The 14,819-nt window shown below is 42.1% G+C and overlaps 1 protein-coding gene across 3 annotated transcripts in view; it reads right to left on the bottom strand.

Annotated features, from left to right (window-relative positions):
- Positions 1–14,819, bottom strand: part of abcc4 (ATP binding cassette subfamily C member 4 (PEL blood group)) — a 405,942-nt gene that overhangs the window by 121,748 nt on the left and 269,375 nt on the right. For all 3 annotated transcript variants that reach the window (XM_078545915.1, XM_078545916.1, XM_078545917.1), the window contains 2 exons: positions 2,528–2,678; positions 1,927–2,046 (listed from right to left, as the gene is read on the bottom strand). In XM_078545915.1, coding sequence (XP_078402041.1) covers positions 1,927–2,046; positions 2,528–2,678 — 271 coding nt within the window. The remainder of the gene's footprint in view (positions 1–1,926; positions 2,047–2,527; positions 2,679–14,819) is intronic.

Raw genomic sequence — 14,819 nt, 5'->3', positions numbered from 1 at the left:
CAGCAGTTATGGCCCATCCCTAATTGTTCTTAAGAAGGGCTGCCTTCTTGAACCGTTGCAGTCCATGCGTTGTAGGAACACCTACACGCTTATAGGAAAGGAGTTCCAGGATTTTGACCCAGCAACAGTGAAAGAATGGTGATATAGTTCCAAGTCAGGATGGTGAGTGACTTGAATGGGAACTTGGAGGTGGTGGTGTTCCCATGCATCTGCTTCCCTTGTCCTTCTAGGTAGTAGAGGTCACGGATTTTGAAAGGTGCTGTAGAAAGAGGTTTGGTGAATTGCTGCAGTGCATCTAGTAGATGGTACACACTGCTGCTACTGTGCATCAGTGGTAGAGGGAGTGGAAAACAAAAATAAAAATAAAAATACCTGGAAAAACTCAGCAGGTCTGGCAGCATCTGCGGAGAGAAACACAGTTAACGTTTCGAGTCCATATGACTCTTCAACAGAACTAAGTAAAAATAGAAGAGAGGTGAAATATAAGCTGGTTTAAGGGGGGGTGGGACAGGTAGAGCTGGATAGAGGGCCAGTGATAGGTGGAGATAGCCAAAAGATGTCATAGACAAAGGGACAAAGAGGTGTTGAAGGTGGTGATATTATGAGTGGATGTTGATGGTGGTGGAAGAGGTGCCAATCAAGCAGGCTGCTTTGTCCTGGATGGTGTTGAGCTTCTTGAATGTTGTTGGAATTGCATTCATCCAGGTAAGTGCAAAGTATTCCATCACACTCCTGACTTGTGCCTAGTAGATGGTGGACAGGCTATGGGGAGTCAGGAATTGAGTTACTCAGTGCAGAATTCAGAGCCTCTGACCTGCTGTTGTAGCCACAGTATTTATATGGCTGGTCTAGTTTAGTTTCTGGTCAATAGTAACCCCCCCAGGATGTTGATAGTCAGGGATTCAGCAATGGCAATTCCATTGAATGTTAAGGGGAGATGATTGGGTTCTCTCTTGTTGGAGATGGTCATTGCCTGGCACTTATGTGGCACGAATATTACTTGCTACTTATCAGCTCAAGCCTGAATATTGTCCAGATCCTGCTGCATGTGAACATGGACTGCTTCAGTATGTGAGGAGTTGCGAATGGTACTGAACATTGTGCAATCATCCACGAACAGCACCAGCAATGCTGTCTAATAAAGGAGCAAAGAGAGCATATACATTCCCAAATAAGACACATAGAAGGTTGCTACAAGAATCACATAGCATTTGTAGCATTGTCACTGAAATGGTTACTATATTAGCTGAATTTGTGCTTCTATCTACTTTATTTCTTAAGCCACATGCATTTGGCTCTTGCCTGTGCTATCATGTAACCTTTCATCACTCAGCTGCCATTTGATTAAAATATCTTAGGTCAAATGTAAACTTAACTCCACGTATAAAGCATAGAAGTACAACAGAGTATGAAGACAAATGGTCTCCAGAATTAAGTACACCATTGCCGCTTTAGATCCATAAATAGTGTCCGTAACAGCACATTTCAAACATTCATGATGCAGTGGATACTGAATTTTTAACTTCCATTCTTCTCTGTTTCTGTTCTTCTGAATGTTGGATCTCTTTGAGGAGTGTAGCTTCTACAGATCCTGTGAACATCCAGCACTTTGTCTAAATCACTATCGTGCAAAGTCCTGAAGGTGGGTATTGGTCACCTATTCCACAATGGTGGGCATCACATAACAGCATTGCCCAATTTTGTCCTAACCCTATGTCTAAACTTACAGCAAGTCACTGGGAGCTGAACAGGAGAAGGAAACATCTGGTAAACCTGAGCTAAACTTTTTTCCAGTTTTACAGTGCATTATTTCCATTGAAATATCTCTGAATTTTTTTCTCTGTTTTAAAAATGTTTTCAAGACAGCATGCAAATTATTAAGGATTTGTGAAAATAATAAATAAAAAATCACATGAAGCGTTTCACCTGAATGAAGATCTTGATGTTCATCAAATTTTGCTTGAAACTGTGGCTCTGTTTTCGTGGCACGAATCGTCCAAATTCCTTGGAGGGATGAAGATAGATGGGAGAAAACTGGGCTTCGAGCTGAATTACAAAATTAACATATTTCAATAACTTTTGGTGTTAATTTTGAATATTGTTACTATCTTTAGCAATTAATAGCATATTCTTTGTACATATTTCAAATTCATTGCGTGTATGCCTCCTGTTATGATGTTTCATCACATTTTGTGTTGACATTTACCATTATAACTTGGTACAGCATAATATCACATTCATTTTTACTTTTGTTTTGGTGGGGGCAAGGTAGAGGTTCGATGGAGGTCAGTGCTCTGATAGGAGGCAGAGCTCTCGCAGGGTAATACTTCCACCCACTCATTCTTGTTCATCATAGACCCAACTCATTTTCTATGTTCAGAGACCTTTTCCCCTTTACTCCCTGTCCCACCTCCCTCTCTTGCCCTCCCTCTTCCTCTTCCCTCCCCTTGTTAACACAAGAAAAGTTATCCCCAACACAGTTTAAAAAGGTCACTGCCTGTAATTTAATTTCCAATGTCCTACTTACTGGTTGATTCCATGCGTTTAATGTCACGTGACGTTTCCAAGAAATAGCGCCGGAGGAAAACGAACATAATGACAAGTGGAGTAATTGGAATAAGTATCCAAGGAATAATAGCTACTGCCACAGCTACCACGCCCAAGATCTGCAGAAAAGTCTTTAAAACAAAAAGTATTCACTGTTACTATCTCATGAGCAACCAGTCCAATTACTATATGACAATATACTCCGAACTCCGACTGGAAGGGATCCCATTGCAAATAGTCAGGAGTCCACCAGAATAAGGCCACACAGGTGTTTATTCATATATCACTCTCATTTTCTTTTCCAGTTTTATTAATTATTTATCATTTTAAAATTTGCAGTGTTCCCAGTTTTAAACATAATATTTATTCTGTTCGTTTGAAGTGAAATTATAATACAGTAATTAACTATTTCATCTCAAACTGATTGATTCTTCACTATACATAAGCTCTATTGAAATTCTGAAGTGCCCCAAGGTTGCACCATGTTGTTGCTGGGTCTCGAGTCTCATCAGGGAAAATCGTTTCATCGGTATCAACAGTAACTGTGCATTCATATTAATGCTATTGTAGGTGAAAAAAATAGTTTAAGCAATATTAAAAGAACTATTCTCGATGCCTCTGAGGTGAAAGTCACTTTTTTGCCTTGCTAAGTAAAATGATCTCAGGACATACCTACCCACCTTTTCAAGTCAGGTATCAATTGTCCTGGCTCTGCTGTGTAAAGAAAACATCCAGTTGCTGCAGCAGTGGAAATATAGGGGAATTGGCTTGCTTTACATTTCCAGTTGACTACAATTCTGTATGTTCCCCAAGCATGGTGTGGAGGGGTAGTGTTTATCTAACGGTGCACAGCTGACTGAAAATTTGATTAAAGAAATAGGACTGGTGACCACTGCTGCCACCGCCTCCCATGCTGGATTGGTGACCTTGCTTGCTGGTCTTCGCCCAGACCGGGGGCAGAGGACTTTATGGCGGGCCTCCACTGCATCCAGTAGGTGCTCGAGAGAGGCGTAACTAAATTTTGGGGCAACACGTTTCCTCCCTTTGGCAACCATGACTTTTCAGCAGCTTTTGATGCCTCAGAGAGAACTAGCTCTGTGCAGGGGTGCCTTTGAAATATGGCACCTGGATTACTAAGGCCTGAGGTGACGGCAGGGTGGGTGGATCTGAGGCCGTCCTGCCATCAACACGACATATTTCCCGGGAATGCATTATTAATGAGACGGGATGTGCCGGGAATAGGATGATACGGCGTGAAAAGCCGCTATTGTTGCCGATGGGTAAAACGTCCTTTTTCTCTCCCGCTACCACACTTAGTGCAAATCTGGGACGGTTCTGCCCACAGTGTACAACACAATTGTATGACAGTGCATTGGCGCCAGAGAAGTCAGAGTGGTAATGGTAAGGTAAACCATACTGAATTGTTTTGTGAATGTAGTGATTTCTTTGTAGCCACTTTCCTAACATCCCATAAGACCATAAGACATAGGAGCAGAAATTAGGCCATTCGGCCCATCGAGTTTGCTCCGCCATTCAATCATGGCTGATATGTTTCTCAACCCCATTCTCCCGCCTTCTCCCCGTAACCTTTGATCCCCTTACCAATCGAGAACCTATCTATCTCGGTCTTAAATACACTCAATGACCTGGCCTCCACAGCCTTCTGTGGCAATGAATTCCATAGATTCACCACTCTCTGGCAAAAGAAGTTTCTCCTCATCTCTGTTCTAAAAGGTCTTCTCTTTACTGTGAGGCTGTGCCCTCGGGTCCTAGTCTCTCCTACTAATGGAAACATCTTTCCCACGTCCGCTCTATCCAGGCCTTTCAGTATTCTGTAAGTTTCGATCAGATCCCCCCTCATCCTTCTAAACTTCATCGAGTATAGGCCCAGAGTCCTCAAACGTTCCTCATATGTTAAGTCTTTCATTCCTGGGATCATTCTCGTGAACCTCCTCTGGACCCTCTCCAGGGCCAGAACATCCTTCCTGAGATACGGGGCCCAAAGTTGCTCACAATATTCTAAATGTGGTCTGACCAGAGCCTTATAAAGCCTCAGCAACACATCCCTGCTCTTATATTCTAGTCCTCTCGAAATAAATGCCAACATTGCAACCTTCCTAACTACCGACTCAACCTGCAAGTTAACCTTAAGAGATTCCTGGACTAGGACTCCCAAGTCCCTTTGCACTCCAGATTTCTGAATTCTCTCCCCAGTTAGAAAATAGTCTATGCCTCTATTCTTCCTACCAAAGTGCATGACCTCACACTTCCCCACGTTGTATTCCATTTGCCACTTCTTTGCCCATTCTCCTAACCTGTCCAAATCCTTCTGCAGCCTCCCTGCCTCCTCAATACTACCTGTCCCTCCACCTATCTTTGTATCATCTGCAAACTTAGCCAGGATGCCCTGAGTTCCTTCATCTAGATCATTAATGTATAAAGTGAAAAGTCATGGTCCCAACACTGACCCCTGCGGAACTCCACTAGTCACCGGCTGCCATCCTGAGAAGGACCCCCTTATCCCCACTCTCTGCCTCCTGCCAGACAGCCAATCTTCTATCCATGCTAGTACCTTGCCTCTAACACCATGGGCTCTTATCTTACTGAGCAGCCTCCTGTGCAGCACCTTGTCAAAGGCCTTCTGGAAGTCCAAGTAGATAACATCCATTGGCTCTCCTTTGTCTAACCTACTCGTTACTTCCTCAAAGAATTCTAACAGATTTAGGCATGACCTCTCCTTGATGAAACCATCCATTGATTGTTCTGTGATTAGTTATCCTTAGAGACTCAGCATTGGACCGCCAATTTCACCACTATTACAGTTATTCTGCCTACTGCATGTGTATGTAATGAAAGAAAGACAAAACCTACATTTGTACAGCGCCTTTCACGGTATCCCAAATTGCTTTGCAGCCAATTAAGTACTTTTGAGTTATAGTCACTGATATGATGTAGGCAATGTTATCAAATGGCAGAGCAGGTTCTAAAGGCTAAACAGCCTATTCCTGCTCCTGAGACGTATGTTTGTTTGTCATTCTGGATGGATGAGATGAGCTAGGGGGAGATGAGATGATTGAGAGGGAGGGTAAAAGTGGGGAGAGGGAAATAAGAGGCCTCCAGAAACAGGAGAAACACCAGGGCCCATTTTTCTCCCTGGCCCTGGCTGAGGCCACAAAATATTTTAATAATTTCATGCATCTTCCAAGCATGCCTCTCCTGGTGGTGTTGCTGGCCAGACATTGCTGCAGGTCCTCGCATTGGGTCAGCTGGGTGCCTGTTCCACCTACTCTTCCTAATTGGTGGTGCTCCCAGAAGATCATGCAAGCAATCAGCCAGACACCACCAGGGGGATTAGGACCCACTTTTGGTCCCAACGTCAGAAAATCTTCAAAGGCGACAAGTTTCCACCCTGTATCTCCTGCCACCAATTGGGAGGCATCTTTTTGTATGCGTACTCGCCCTGCATTGCTCTCGCCTGTGCAGTTTGCTCCATCAATGATTATCATCTGGAGTTGCAGCACTGCCAAATGCAGCCTCACCTAAAACTGCTGCCATTACTGGGGTAGACATTTAGCTACAGGCTATTAGCAATCTTTAAATTGCTATCAATATATTATTATTTTGCCTGCAGTAACACCAATCTGCACACAATATTAGCGAAAAGTTATTTGCTCCTCTTAATCAGTGCATCCCAATCTCTCTCTGCTCCCTATAATGTGTTATGCTTCTCAATTAACTCTCATGAAAATTGTCATAGACAAGCAAGAATGCAGATAATGGAACACAAATAATCAAAGGTAACACTGAGCTACAAAGTGTAGCTCACGTTAGTGATGAAAACCATAAGGGTGTGATCCTGAAACTAAGTTTCAAATGTCAAGGAGGAGAAAATAAAGTGAACTTTCATGACAGGTGCTATTATTGTTCATTCATAAAACCTCAACTTGCTAGATTTGATTACCAGACATTTTTCTTATTGTTAGTATATAATCATTGTTACAAACTTTCGAGCATCTGCTAGTTCTGCAGATTTGCCCCTGGCGAGAAACAAGACAATTAAACTTTGTTATTTCCCTGTTTTTCTATCCTCAGGTAGTAAACATATAATGCGGTATACTTACACTTTCACAAAATGACCTTAGCCTTGAATGGATTGAATAAAAGGTTTTCTACAGTGAACTACAACTTATTACACTAACTCTCTTTAAAGTTTAAGGAACTTCAATATTAAATCAATGCACAAAAATTGCAGATCAATCATGAATTTCATGCAGCTATTTTTGCAATGAATCCACTGTTAATTTACGCTTTAGCTAAAGGTTCTAAACAGTCTTCAGAGTCTGTCATAGAGATTGGCATTTCCTAAATAGGCAGAATCTAATCCTGCACTCTAATTTCAACTATCCTCAGGGCATTATCAGTCTGTTGTAGCTACTTGGAGCCATCATGTGCTGACTGCTTAATTTACTGTCTAGGAGTCATGACGTTGCTTTGTGATAGTTCAAGGTTTATGGATGTATTAAACACTAAAAAATAGTCTGCTCATTACACCAATACCAATGGTAAAATCATATTGTTTCAAGTTTCTGGTTTGACAACAGTATCCATTTCTGCCACACCCAAGTTTTACATTTTTCTGCAACCTCTGGTGCATTAATGGTTGTCACAGAAGATTAGTGCTATAAATCACAGTGTGATATATTTTGTGCAACGTTGGAAGGTATTATTCAAGAGATATGCATCCTGCACCTAGAAAGTCACAGCCATTATCAGATAGAGGTAACAACTACCTGTCCATCTATACTCTATGCCTTTTCCTGGGAATAAATAACAACAGTACAGGAGCGACATTTACTCAGGAGGATGCCTATAAACTCTGGATCCTGTGGAAGGTTCAGTTGTGATTACTTAATATTAAAACCCCATTTAAACAGTCACTTATGTTCCTGAAATTGGCATTTATAAACTTGCTCCCTGTATTTACACTAAGTTTATACCAGTGGTAGAATCATGCATCCAATGTAAATACAGGAAACTGGCACTTGAAGAAATTCTCCTGGAATTCAAACTAAACAAGTGCTAGTGTAAAAGGATCAGAAGAAACCCAATTTCCAAAAGACCACAAGAATGTGCTGAGCCTATTTGCATCACATTGAGTTCTGATCAGTTAATCATCTACATGGTGCTGTACATTCTGATACGATGCATTTAACAAGAACCCAAGCAGATTACTTTAATATAGAATCTCAGAAATGTTCTATGCTGATAGTTAACATCCACGCTGAAGTACATTTTCTGAATTTTTATTAAAAAAGTGTTCAACTATGTGAAACCATCAATAATACCATTATAACATCCAATGCTGACATTTATCATTCCAGGTCCATGTACCATAGGCAGATGCAAAGCAAAGGTCCCTTTCCCCTACTTGGTAATGGGCCTTAACTTCTGCTTCAGAAGAGAACTCCTGATTGCACCAGTGACCACTGTTTAATTCCTATTCCTACCATTATATTTTCTCTAAGTGGGACTCCCACTTTAGTTCAAATGTTTGCTGAATTATAAGCAGTTTTAAATGGTGAAACCATGGCCACTGAATATGTGGTTTGCTCATGTCCATTATGACTGAAAGGTAGATGGAAAACATGGGCTAGATTCAAAATGAAGGCACAGTGCGCAAAAACAGAGGTTGCAGTGTTAAAGACCACAAAGTGATATGAATACAATTCTCTCCTTTGTTTCTAGGGTAAGCCCTCTGTCAGACATTGAAGGTGACACAGTCAAAATTATCACCTAAAATTGAGTTTTCCAGCTGACAAGTCGGTAATTTGCCTGAATTCTGGGATATCAAGCTTCTAACACAAAAGCAATTAATCTGAATGGTTCCTCATATTTAGATGCCATTGTTCCAAAATTCAATAAAGGAAGATCTTGGGCTGGAAGATGGGAAATACTGTGTTGAAAACTACCTGATAACTGCAGCAAGGACATTTCTATCAGGGGAAATACTTGCTCAAATTAGACAGAAGTCTCAAGTTATTCTTAGTAGTTCAACAACTGTAAAGAGGAAAGATTAATGTTTTGGGTATAACTCCAAAGATAGGTTAACATTGGGTATAACCCTAGAAACATGCCAACGTTTCTGGTATAATCCTAAAGACAGGTTAACTCAGGTTAAACCATTCCAAGGATTGTACCCAAAGCTTAGCCTGTTCTTTCTCTTTAAAAATGCAGGCTAACCCAATGAATTTCCAGCATTTTCTGCTCTCATCTCATATTTCCAGTACTTGGAGTGTTTTTCTTTACATGTCTCTGATTATTCAGAACTGCTTGCAGCCTAATGTAGTAAAAAGGAGGCACAATCATTTTGCAGCTGTCAATGCTTCCCAATTCAGCATGGAGCTCCTGAATAAAGTTCTCCACTTGGGTAAAACCCCATTTAAAAATAAGGTTATGGTACAGAAGCCAATAATTGCATTTCATTTTTCTGTGTTCACCTACACATTCAAAATAAACATTCATCATATTTGGATAAAGATGGATTTCATAAAGCGTTTAATTTCTTTAAAGAACAATATGTTAGAAATGAATTCTAAATTCATTTCTGAACATCCCGGTGGTGTATTCTACATTCATTGCAGGACGAGGGAGCACTGAGTATGCTAAATGGGGCTCAACGTCTGTTTCAGGACTAAGGTGCCAAATTCAGCTGAAACTGGGCAAAGCATGGACTGCAAATGTTCCGTTCAGTTTTTTCAGGTGCATCGTAGATTAAATAGCAGTGCTTACACACACTGAAGGAAACCTGAAAGTCATCTTTTTGGCTCCTTACCAAACTAGGTCATTGTTGGCCCCTGTTTGTTCCTCTCATAAATCTCCCCCTTCCAGGATTTACACGTTGACCTCGGTGGAATCCCAGGCCATTCAACTTTGTGAAGATTGTGACCAGAGATTTGCACCGGGATGCCTGACTGGTATCAGCAATTCACTGCTATTATGTAGAAGAGGCCAATTTCTTCAAGTCTTGGGTTGCCATATTCAGGCATGAGTTCTGAAAGCACTGCCCATTTTGTACCAGTTTGTGGTGAAAGGACATTTTCCCAGCCCTTGCGTAGATTAAAAAAAAATCTATGATGCTCTTCAAAGGAATTTAGCAATTTATTCCAAATACCAATATTCCTCCCTTAGCAAACAAATTTATTTTGTAATATATTTGTGTGTTTGTGGGAAAAATGCCTTTGGCATTTTTCTAATAAACCAGATTCTGTACTTCAAAAATCAAATCATGCATTGGTTGTAATATACTTTGGGTTGTCTTATGGACATGATAAAGGGTATATAAATATAAGTTCTTTCTTCACAATTTCCTACCATTGTGCCAAACCTTCATAAATCACAAGCCCTTTAGTGTTTTGTTAAAACATTGATTGCAGTTTTTAAAGATGCATACGCATTGTTATAATACCAACACTAACATTTTAATAGAAATGCATAGAATTTACAGAACAGAAAAATTCCATTTGAATCCAATTGGTCTGTTGCACATTCCACATGAGCCTTCTCCCACGCTGTTTCACCTAACCCTATTTGCAAATCCTTCTATTCCTTTCCCCCTCGTTAATTTATCATTAATTTATCTGTAACCATTCTCTGATTCACATTGCTTTTAAGGAGCCAATATTTCTGGTATAATCTTAAAGGCAGGTTAACTTAAAAACAATGCGAATCAGAGAATGGTTACAGAACAGGAGGAAGCCATTCGGCCTGTCAAGTCCATGCCAGCTCTCCGCAACAGCAATTCAGCTAGTCCGACTACGCCACTTTTTCCCGACTGTCCTGCAAATTGTTTTTCTTCTGGGTGCTTATTCAATTCCCTTTTTAAAGCCCCAATTCTGTCCCCTCTGGTGCTTCCGCCAAAGGGAAGTTTCTCCTCTTCTACTCTGTTTAGATCTTGCATGATTGTGAACACCTCTATCAAATGTCATCTCAAACTTCTCTAAGGAGAACATCCCCAGTTTCTCCAATCTTTCCACCTGCTTGAAGCCCCTCACCCCGGAACTATTCTCGCAAATCTTTTCTGCACCCTCTCTAAAGCCTTCACAATCTTTATGAAGCGTGATGCCCAGAATTAAACAATACTCCAGTTAAGGCCACACTAGAGATTTGTAAAGGTTCCGCTCAAGTTCTTAGCCTTGGTACTCTTATTTACGAAGCTCAGAATCCCATTTACTTTTTAACTATTTTCTCAACCTAACCTACCACCTTCATTGGTTTGTACACATAAAACCCCAGGTAGCTCTGTTCCTGCACCCCCTTCAGAATTGTACCTTTAGTTTATGTTGCCTCTCTTCATGCTTTGTAACATTTCTCTGCATTAAATTTTATATTCCATTTGTTTTCACATCTATGTCCTCCTGAAGCCTATAATTATCCTTCTCATGGTTCACAATATTTCCAAGTTTTCTGTCATCTGCAAATTTTGAAAATGTGCCCTGCATATCCAAATCTATGGGCAGAATAATACCGGGGGCATTATCCCCCCCTAGAAACAACGTTGGCGTGGAGCTGACATGCTCCATGCTGACCTGCCCTGCAGTTATAAAGCACTGCATGGCAGATTAATAAGGGCCGAGTGGGACTTCCGCCCCTCACTGGGGAGGAAGTCCCACCCTCTGGAGCTGCTGCAGTTCCATTAGTTCTGGCTGCATCAGGAAGGCATCAGAGGCCGTTGCCTGGGCTGCGGAAGAAGACGACTACAACAAAGCCCCATGGATCCCCGGGGTAGCTAAGTCCGGGGTCTTGGGCTAGAGAGGTTTGGGTAGGTTAGGGTGAGGGGCAGGGCAGAGGGGGTGGGTTTAAGGAAGGGAGCGGGTAGGAAGGAAGGGGGTTTGACCTTAGGGGAGACACCACACGATCAGTAAAGGGCAGCCCCCAAAGAGCAAACCCCACCCCCTTCCTTCCTGCCCTACAGTGAAAAAAAACCAGGCTGCCCACACCAAATATTTTCTGGCATGGGCAGCATATTATCAGGGTCAACTGGCTTGACAACAAGCCTAATTGACCCTTGATAAATCATTTGAAGATGGTGAGTGGGCTGCCAATTTTGGCACCTGCCTGCACCCCTGGAGGGGGCGGGGGGGTGGTGGGGTGGGAAACTCGCCCTCCAGGGGCATGTAAAATTCAGCCCTTGGTCATTAATACAGATCAATAATAGTGATGAGCCTAATACCAACCCTTGTGGAACACCACTGTACATCTTGAGTCTGAAAAACAATCATTTACCGTTACTCTGTTTCCTGTCATTCAGCTAACCTCATAATCATGCTGCCGCTATCTATTTTATTCCATGGGCCTCAACTTTGCTGGCAAATCTGTTATGTGGTATTTGATCAAACGCCTTTCGGAAGTCCATATACACCACGTTAATTGTATTACCCTCATCAACCTGTTCTGTAGCCTCAGAAGAAAACACAATTTAGTTAGTTAAACACAATTTGCCTTTAACAAATCTGTGCTCACTTTCCTTGGTTAATCCACCTTTGTCCAAGCAACTGTTAATTTTAGCCTGATCATCATTTCTAAAAGTTTTCCCACCACCGAGGTTAAAATAAATGCCCTGCAATTGGTGGGTTTATCCTTGCACCCTTCTTTGAACAAGAGTGTACCATTTGCAATTCTTCAATCTTCTGGCACCAACCCTGCATCTGAAGAAGATTGGAAGATTATGGCCAGCACCTCCACAATTTCCACCCTTACTTCCCTCAGCATCCTTGGATACATCCCACACGGTCCTGGTAAATTATCAAGTTTAAGTACAGCCTCAGCCTCAGGTACTCCATCTGGTAACAAGCTCAACATTCTTACCACTCTCTAGCTAAAAGGAGGTTTTCCTGAATTCATTATTGGGTTTATTAGTGACTCTTTTGGACAGAATCTTCCGGACTTAGAAAATAATTGAGGGTTGGAACCATTTCCAGGCCTCGATCCTGCTGGTGCCTGTTGTCTATAAGGCATTGCAATCTTGTAACTACCTCCGCGTTCGCCATCCAATTAAGGATGGCAGGTGGTTCTGTGATATTGGAGGCCCAGTGAAAGGGCCTGCAGCAGTAGATGGCTGGCAGCCCCATTGGAAGAGACAGTGGTGAGTAGGTAACTATGAAGGTGCCATAAAATAACTCAGATGGCTCCAGAATATTTTAAATTAAAAAAAAAGCCCAGAACTGTTAGCACCATTAGCGCAGTGGGGGGAGCCCTTTCAAAGGAATGATTGTGGCCACGGCTGTGGCCATTTCAACCTTGCGGCTCTGTCACTGCAGATCTGGGGAGGAGGCTCTAATGGCCTCTGACCTGCTGCTGGGACGTCATCTCCAAGTACTTGCCAGGCTCCAGACAACCAGGCGCCAAGGCGACACTGGGAAAGTTCCATTGCATGGAATAACTGCCCTTGATTAGAGCCTTAACTGGATTGACTGACAGCCCACTCATGGAAAACTCGCCTGGAGGCAAAACAATGTCAGGGAGCAATCCTGAAGCAGTTTTCTGATATGTTTCCGGCCCTACTGCCTCCAAAGCCCTCTCCAAGGGGCCTGGAAGGTTCTGATCCTCATATTTATAGCCTCTAGCTTTATCCCACAATTGGGTTTACATCTATCCTATTAAACATCTTCTTAATTTTAAAGAATTTCCTTAGGTCACCGCTCAGCAATTTCCTTTCTGAAGAAACCTCCAGTCTGCGAAGTCTTTCCTGATAAACAGCCTCTCAGCTCCGACACTGACCTTGTACATTTTTTTGCATTTCTCCAGTGCCTCTCTATCCTTTTTGGTAATATGAAGAACTGAACTGAACACAGTGAGTGGCATATTATAGGGAGGGTGTCCCCCCTCACCCCACAGAAGCAAAGTTACTGTGCAGCCAACATGCTCCACACCAGCCCACCCATGCAGCCATAATGCCCTGCAGGGAGGCTAAGTTGGAGCAGTGTAGTATTTCTGGCCCTCAGGAGCTGCTGGCCAATCTGATTGGCCAACAGATCCATCAGTCCCGGCAACACATCTGTCCCAGCAGTGCACATTAGTTGACACAGCTGCGACTGCAAGCAGGCCCAAGGAGGTGACCCATGGATCCTGGAGCCAGGTAAGTCTTGGGTCTTGGGCGGGGAGGGTTTGGGCAGTTTAGAGAGGGGAGCAGGGGGATGAGGGTTGTGTGTTTTATAGAGCAGGTAGGAAGAAAGGGGAGGGGGGGGGTTTACTACCTTAGGGGGACTGCCCCTAGAAGGTAATACACCCCTTCCTTCCCACCTTTTCAAAAAGTATTTTTTTTAAAAAAAACAGCCTGCCCATGCAAACCATTTTAGGGTGTGGGCAGCATATTATCGGGGTCAACTGGCTTGTTAACAAGCTCGTGACCCCTAATATTTGTTTAAATATGGTAGGTGGGCTGATGATTTCAGTGCCCGCCTACCCGCCATATTATGGGGGTAAGCAGGAAGGTAGTGGAGTCGGCACCCACCCTATTTTACATGCTCCTTCGCCATAAATACGTCTGGCAGGGGCACGTAAAATGCAGCCCAGTGTGTGGGTTAGTCAAGGTATTATATACATTTAATATAACTTGCCTGCTTTTTCAATTCTTTTTTCTGTAGAATTTGAATTTTAGAATTCTAGAGTTTGAATTTTATGCATTTACATTGCTACTTTTAATGATTTGTGAATGTGTACCTCTAGATTCTATTGCTCCTCTACCCAATTTAGGTTCTTATTTTCCAAGAAGTTTGTGGCCTCCTCATTCCTCCCACCAAAATACACCATCACACACATATCTACATTAAATCAATAGCAAATTAATTTTAATTTAATTGAAATCCCATCTACACAATTACCTCAGGTCAATATTATAGAATATCCTTTTGTTAAAAGTACATACAAGTTAGCTAAGAATTTGGCTTTGTGACATACTATTTATCTGGTTGCAAATAAAGCAACAGAAACATCCAAATCCCTTGTGATGAAATGTCGCCATGCATCTGTTTGATGTGATCAATTTGCCTGTTGCACAAGCTATCATGTCAAGATCACAGATTGTCTGATCCCTCCCTTAGCTCATAACAGACAATATTGATTACAGTAAACAAGCAGAAACAAACCTAAAGTCTAGTGCACTTAAAAGTTGCTTGAGGGAAGGGGAGAAAAATGATGTCAGACCATAAATTTCTCCACTGTTTGCCCAACATCAAAAATAAAGCTTTTATATACAAACATTCTAAATAAAACAT

The sequence above is a fragment of the Cetorhinus maximus genome, chromosome 7, assembly GCF_964194155.1.
Source record: "Cetorhinus maximus chromosome 7, sCetMax3.hap1.1, whole genome shotgun sequence".
NCBI classification, from domain to species: Eukaryota; Metazoa; Chordata; class Chondrichthyes; order Lamniformes; family Cetorhinidae; genus Cetorhinus; species Cetorhinus maximus.
Note: the sequence above shows the minus strand (reverse complement) of the source record. Positions and strands in the feature narration are given on the sequence as shown.